This window comes from Bufo gargarizans, chromosome 4, assembly GCF_014858855.1.
Source record: "Bufo gargarizans isolate SCDJY-AF-19 chromosome 4, ASM1485885v1, whole genome shotgun sequence".
NCBI classification, from domain to species: domain Eukaryota; kingdom Metazoa; phylum Chordata; class Amphibia; order Anura; family Bufonidae; genus Bufo; species Bufo gargarizans.
This window is the reverse complement of record NC_058083.1, coordinates 452,551,284-452,558,023: the sequence shown is the minus strand read 5'-3', so window position 1 is coordinate 452,558,023 and position 6,740 is coordinate 452,551,284. Positions and strand designations below refer to the sequence as shown.

General features: G+C 45.0%; 1 protein-coding gene across 2 annotated transcripts; it reads left to right on the top strand.

Moving 5' to 3' along the window:
* The first annotated feature begins 2,783 nt into the window (after window positions 1-2,783).
* GPR75 (G protein-coupled receptor 75) lies at window positions 2,784-5,291 on the top strand. Of its 2 annotated transcripts, XR_006388852.1 has the most exons (3): window positions 2,784-2,906; window positions 3,163-5,067; window positions 5,186-5,251. XR_006388852.1 is itself a non-coding variant. In XM_044291872.1 (2 exons), the coding sequence occupies exon 2, from the start codon at window positions 3,400-3,402 to the stop codon at window positions 5,011-5,013; it is 1,614 nt and encodes a 537-aa protein (XP_044147807.1). In that variant the 5' UTR covers window positions 2,784-2,906; window positions 3,163-3,399; the 3' UTR covers window positions 5,014-5,291. The 2 variants fall into 2 exon arrangements, 1 of the variants encoding a protein (XP_044147807.1); XM_044291872.1 differs by having other exon boundaries at window positions 3,163-5,291.
* The last annotated feature ends 1,449 nt before the right edge of the window (window positions 5,292-6,740 follow it).

Here is a 6,740-nt window from a genome sequence, read left to right as displayed (position 1 = left end):
ATATATCACTGCCTTTGTGTTACAGGTGATGTTATGTACAATCTTATATTCTTTCACCCAAGAGGAGTCCCAAAAGATGGTGGAGCGAGTCATAAATTTGCATGCCATACATGTACCACACGAAGTCGATCCCCATTTTGTTAAGGTGTCACATAAATTACGAGAGCGCTTCCATGTGATCTGTAGAAGTGTTGGCAAGAGCATAGCTAAATCCTTATCAGTCTGGAGCACTGCCCAGTGTCTCCCGGGGACACTCTGGACCGTGCACCAATCATTGTTGAATGGAGTTATAAATCTTACCACAGAGTCCTCTGTTTTTCTAATTTTTTTTTATTTGCCAACAACATCTCCCGATATGACTTTTTAGCTATGCCATAACTTTACTTTATGGTATGTGGACAGTAACCTCTATCCAAAAAACGTTTTTATAAATACAAGGATTGTCTCTAAAAATGTTGTTCATCGGAGCAGATCCGCCGCTTTCTGAGAAATTGAACAACTGGAATGGATTGAATAACCTTCAGGTAGTGAGAGGATGTCGCATGCAGGAGGGAGTTGACAGCCGTTGTCTTCCTATAAACATCAGTAGATATAAATCCATCAGATTTCTTTCCAATCTTAATGTCCAGAAACTCCACCTCTACTAGACTATACTTGCAAGTCAACTTAATGTTAAATTAATTTCTGTTGAGTTTGTTTAGAAAATGCTCCAAGTGATGTATAGAGCCCTGCCAGATAAAAAAACACGTCGTCTATATATCATGACCACATGAGTACGGCATCATATCCATGAGTATTTTGGACCAATTCCCTCTCCCCCAACCCCAGGAACAAATTAGCATATGAGGGCGCACAAGACGCCCTCATTGCAGTTCCCTGGAGCTGTAGAAAGAGACGATCTTTGAACAAGAAATAATTATGCGTTAGCATAAACTCCTATAACATTAAAATGAATTCCATCAAGGCATTATCAATATCTGTCATTGATAGAAAATATCTTGATGCCCGTACTCCCTGGTCATGACGTATGGACGTGTAAAGTGATTCTACTTCACAGGTAACCAGGTATGTCCCCTCTTCCAGATGAATCCCATTTAAACGCCTCAACAAATCTGTAGTATCTTTTATGAATGAGGGAAGTGTTTCTACACATTTCTTTAGAAAATAATCAATGAACTTCAAAACATTCATACAGAGTTCATCAATCCCCGAGACGATAGGGCATGGTGGAGTCCTTATGGACCTTGGGAAGAAGATACAATGTAGGTTTCTTTGGACAGGCAACCATAAATCCATCCATCATTTTTCAACTTATTATATTTTGGTCTACACTGTGCTGTAGAATCAAATCTAGTTCTTTCTTGAATTGGTCTGTAGGGTCCTTATCTAATCCCTTATAGCAGGATTTGTTGTTAAGCTGTCTAAGCGCTTCCTTTTCAAACATAGTAGATGTTTCATAGTGTTTCCAGTTCCGTTTTTCCGTATGGCATATACAGTAATTACATAGAAAAAAGCGGGCTGGGCATAAAATTTCCAATAGATGGTTCCACAAAAACGGAACGGATACGGAAGACATACGGAGTACATTTCGTATGTGTTAATTTTTTTTCCGCACCCATTGACTTAAAAGGAGCCACGGAACGTGATTTGCGGGCAATAATAGGACATGTTCTATCTTTGAAAGAAAAAACGGAAATACGGAAACGGAATGCACACGGAGACACTCTGACTTTTTTTTGCTGACCCATTGAAATGAATGGCTCAGTATAAGTAACGCATACTGAACTCAGAAAACGGCCCGTATACGGAACACAAAAAACGTTCGTGCGCATAAGCTCTAATATTATAACTGAATAGGCTTTGCATGTATAACTTAAAATCTAGACGTGTCAGGCAAATTCCGAGTTCATATTTGGAATCATTTTAGTATAAGGCCTCATTCACACGTTTTTTCACTGTCAGTGATTTGGCTTCAGTGGTCCGTGTCTGATTTTGCTTCATTTGTGTTTCCTTGTGTCTTCCTTTTTTTTTTGGTCTGACAGGGGGAAAAAAAAGGAAGGTTAATGCAAAGTGTAATTTTATTGCACCATGGTCTTGTAGAAAAAAGCGGACGTGGATACGGAAGACATACCAGTTGTGCATCCGTTTTTTTTGACGGACCCATTGACTTGAATGGGTCCGCCCTCCATTTTCCACTGACAAGAATAGGACAGGTTATATTTTTTTGACGGACTGGAATCACGGAGGCGGAGAAAAAAACGGAGGACTAGTTTTTTTCACAGCTCCATAGAAATGAATGGGACCTCCGCTAAACTGTGAAAAATGACGGAACGGACGTGGATGCACACAACGGTCGTGTGCATGAGGCCTTAATCACATGGTTTTCTCTCAGTAGAAAAATCATTGTTGCGCGGTGTAATCTGTCTTATTCCTATAGTATTTGGGGAGGCTCAGTATGCTGTATGGGTGGGCTTAGAGAATAATAGGGGCTATAGGTAACAAATCTACTCACATTATACCGTACAATCATGATGGTAGCTGAACCATAAAGAATATAGAGGGGCACCCAGACGGTGCAGCAGGGGGTGTCAGCTCAGGGTGCCAGTGTCATCCTTTTCACATCCCCCTAAATCATTATCATCCCTGTGCAAACAGCAAAATAAATAAATAAATGAAACAGCTCAGCCTTCTTGCAGCCAATCAGCGCCCTCCTCTCATCCCCGCCAGCGCTGGATGCGGATAAGACGCGGCCGCCCATTAGCTGGCTGCTCTTCCATTGGCAATTGGTCGTGAGTGGGGAGCTGGGGCTGCGCTGGATGCAGCAGGCAATGTCGTGCAGGGTCCTCAGATCTCCCGGTACGTCGGTTCACCTGTCAGCCAGCGACGGAGAACGGCACCACCGCAAGGTATGGAGGCTGCCCGCACGCATTTCATCACCCCTAGAGCGCCATGTTATGCCAGCAGAGCCCCATCCCATCGTGCATCATCAGTGCAGCTATTTGGCAGCGGGGCCCTGCACGTAGATGGAGGATGCCATCTGTCAGGCAAGGAGGCGATGATGATGGTGGTAGTAGTGGTGTAGATGGGTGGTGGCCACAGCTTTGGTGCTGATGCTGAGGGTTGTTGTGATGTTGTGTTAAAATGGAGTCTTGTGTGTTGTAGGTGACACGGAGAACCTGCTCCAGCAGCAGCATTGCCTGTGAGGAGGAGTGCTGAGGATACAGTCTGCAGCTGCCATGGCTCTGTGCATCCTCTTTCTGCTTGTGCCCTGCAGGCGTCTACACATTGGGGTCCATCTTGGCCTGCAATAAGGCTCCTTGAGCGCAGCTGCCTCCTTCATGGACCTTCTCCCAGGCTTAACCAGCACCACTGGCCGCCGGGATCCCGTCACTATTCACAATGAATCTATCAGACCGGATGACAGATTTTGCAGACCAGATCCGATACGATTATGTGAACAGCACCTCCGTGTCTCACGTTGGCAATGGAACGCTGAGGGACATCCAACAGATCATCCACACGGCCACCCTGGTCACCTGCACCTTCCTGCTGGTCATTATCTTCTGCCTCGGATCCTATGGGAACTTGGTGGTGTTTTTGTCCTTTTTCGATCCCGCCTTTAGGAAGTTCAGGACAAACTTTGACTTCATGATACTGAACCTATCCTTTTGCGACCTCTTTATTTGCTGCATTTCTGCCCCCATGTTTGCTTTCGTCTTGTTTTTTGACACCGGCAGTAATGTGCCCGAAGCGTTTTGCTTCACGTTTCACCTGACGAGTTCTGGGTTTATTATCATGTCTTTAAAAACCGTAGCGGTGATTGCTCTTCATCGGCTGCGGATGGTCCTAGGGCAGCAACCCAATCGGACGGCTTCTTTCCCATGCACTTTAATGCTCACGGTGCTCCTGTGGACCACGAGCTTTACCCTTGCCACATTGGCCACACTGAGGACACGAAAATCTCGGATCTGCCTGCCCATGTACAGCTTGATCAGCGGCGAGGGGAAGATTATCCTGTATTTGTACGTCATCGATTTTACCTTCTGTGTTGCTGTGGTGTCGGCCTCTTACATCATGATAGCCCAGGCCTTGAGGAAGAATGCCCAGGTGAGGAAATGTCCCATCATCACTGTGGACACCACCAGACCTCAACCCTTCATCGCCCCCGGAGTGGACGGGGTGCAGTGTGCCGTCCCTGCTTTATACAGGAACCAGAACTACAACAAACTTCAGCACGTACAGACTCACGCCTACACTAAAAAACTCAGCCAAATGCCGGCGCCGGCCAGCAGACTACAGCTGGTGTCGGCCGTCAACCTGTCCACCGCAAAGGATTCCAAAGCGGTGGTGACTTGTGTTGTCATAGTGTTGTCTGTCCTCATCTGCTGCCTGCCTTTGGGCATTTCTTTGGTCCAGGATGTGTTGACCAACAGCAGCAGCTTTATCCTCTACCAGTTTGAGCTTTGTGGCTTCACCCTGATATTTTTGAAGTCCGGATTGAACCCCTTTATCTACTCTCGTAATAGCGCCGGCTTAAGGAGGAGAGTGCTGTGGTGCATCCAATACGTCGCCCTTGGGTTTCTTTGCTGCAAACAGAAAACGAGATTGCGTGCCATGGGCAAAGGCAGCTTGGAAGCGAACAGAAACAAGTCCTCTCACCACGAGACCAATTCTGCTTATATGTTATCTCCTAAACCCCAAAAAAAGTTTGTCGACCAAGCCTGCGGCCCCAGCCATTCGAAGGACAGTGTCCTGAGCCCGAAAGGATCAGGGGGGCACCAGCATTATGCCCAGAGCAGTTCTACCCCGATTAATACCCGCATAGAACCCTACTATAGCATCTATAACAGCAGCCCCTCCCAAGAGATAAGTACCCCCAACAGCCTGCAGCCTGTGAACTCCACCTTCGGATTTGCCAAATCGTACATTGCCATGCATTACCATACAACGAATGACTTGATGCAAGAGTGTGAGACCACTTCTGCCAAGCAGATCCCCGTGCCGTCTGTCTGACACTAATGGGCATCTCGTACGCATTTCTGACATGTTCTTAAACTTGCCATAAAGGTAGCGGTTTACAATTGACACTTTCATAAGTATTAGGACTCATGTACTAAAAAGTTATTTTTCATATAACTTTATTAAACAGTGTAACACCACTCCTTTTTTTTTTTATTATACGCAGCTTGCCTTTGGGTATCGTCCACGCTATGATCTGAGCACGTTTATTGGACGCCGTTTTTGTTTTTTGTCATACAGCATCTACTGTACGTTAATGTTATAAAATCTGAATTTTCTGTATTATCAGGGTGTTGGGGCTTCATTCCGGATGGTTTGGAGGGTAAGGGGAAGTGATTTGTTTGGGGAAAGTGCAGTGATAGGGCGTTTTTTAATTATTAAAATGTATTTTTGTACCGGATGTCAAATATGTTTAATAATGAGCAAACGTTTGGGGGAAGTTTTGTATGAAGACAGTAATGATTTTTAATATCTGCAGTAGTCTCATCATGGTGAATACACGTGTAGTCCGTTATTTTGCTCATGATTAAACAGGTTCAGTACTGCACAATAATCATCTTTTTTATGGAATTGATAGTAAGAATTGTCATTGATTAGGAGTATGTTCAGCTGGAAGCCCTGACAGTATTAGGTTGTGGCCATGGTGTCCCCTAAAGGGGCTCGTTCAAGATAAAAAAAAAATTCTGACGCAAACTGCAAAAAGGCTGTTAAAATTATAAAAAAAATAAACTCGCCCTCCTAAGTTCCCTCCGATCCAGCATTGTTGCTTCGTTCTCTCTGCTGGGCTGCAGCTGAGATGTAATGTTTTGGCTGCAGCGATGATGTCCCCCAGAGGTCGCACTACGTTTTTTCCAGAAGAGTAAAAATACTCCTCTGACCATTTTTGAGGAGTATTTTTACCCGAGGAGTACGAAAGTTGCGGTAATTTAAATACATAGGGCCGGATTTATCATTAGCTCAGGTCAGAATAATGGAGTGAAAAAGTCCCAAACGCTAAAACTGCGTACAAATTTGCGACTTTATTCTGCTCTGCACTATGCTCGCCAGTTTTCTGAAAGTGGGCGTGTTTTCTTATGTAAATAAATCTCTAGACAGATTTACTATTGGGACTATTTGAAAAGTCGCAAAAAAGTCGCAATTTCACTCCAGTGAGGACCATGCTTATCTTATGAGACTTTTTAATAGAACATGCGACTTTTTCATAAAAACATGCAACTTTTTCGTAAAGATGTGCGACTTTTGTAAAGCTGCTTACTGACGGATAAACTGCTACCGTCAAACCACATTTATTACAGTCTTAAAGGGCCAATCATAAATCTGACTTGGCTAAAACTGACTTTAGCCATATGCTAAAGTGGAGTGAGCTGTCAGAGTCATGATAAATCTGGCCCATAATACATACTTCTGCACTCGCTCACATCTGCGTTTGGAGCCTCTTTTGAGGATTCTGTTGAAAGACCAGACAGAAAAGCCTCATATGCAGCACTTTTTTGTCTGGTAAAAAGACAGGATCCCGAACGGATCACCAGTGGGGTGACAAGAGGAGGGGGGAACAGAGTCACCAGTGGGGTGACAGGTGGAGGGGGAGCAGGGTCACTGGTAGGGTGACAGGAGGAGGGGAGCAGGATTAATAGTGGGTGGCCGGGAGAGGGGGGAGCTGGTCACTAGTGAGGTGACAGGAGGGGGGGGGGGGAGCAGGGTCACTAGTGGGGTGACGGAGG

Coding starts and splice junctions, on each gene's coding strand:
- GPR75 (XM_044291872.1), top strand. CDS start 3,400: ATGAATCTATCAGACCGGATGACAGATTTTGCAGACCAGATCCGATAC.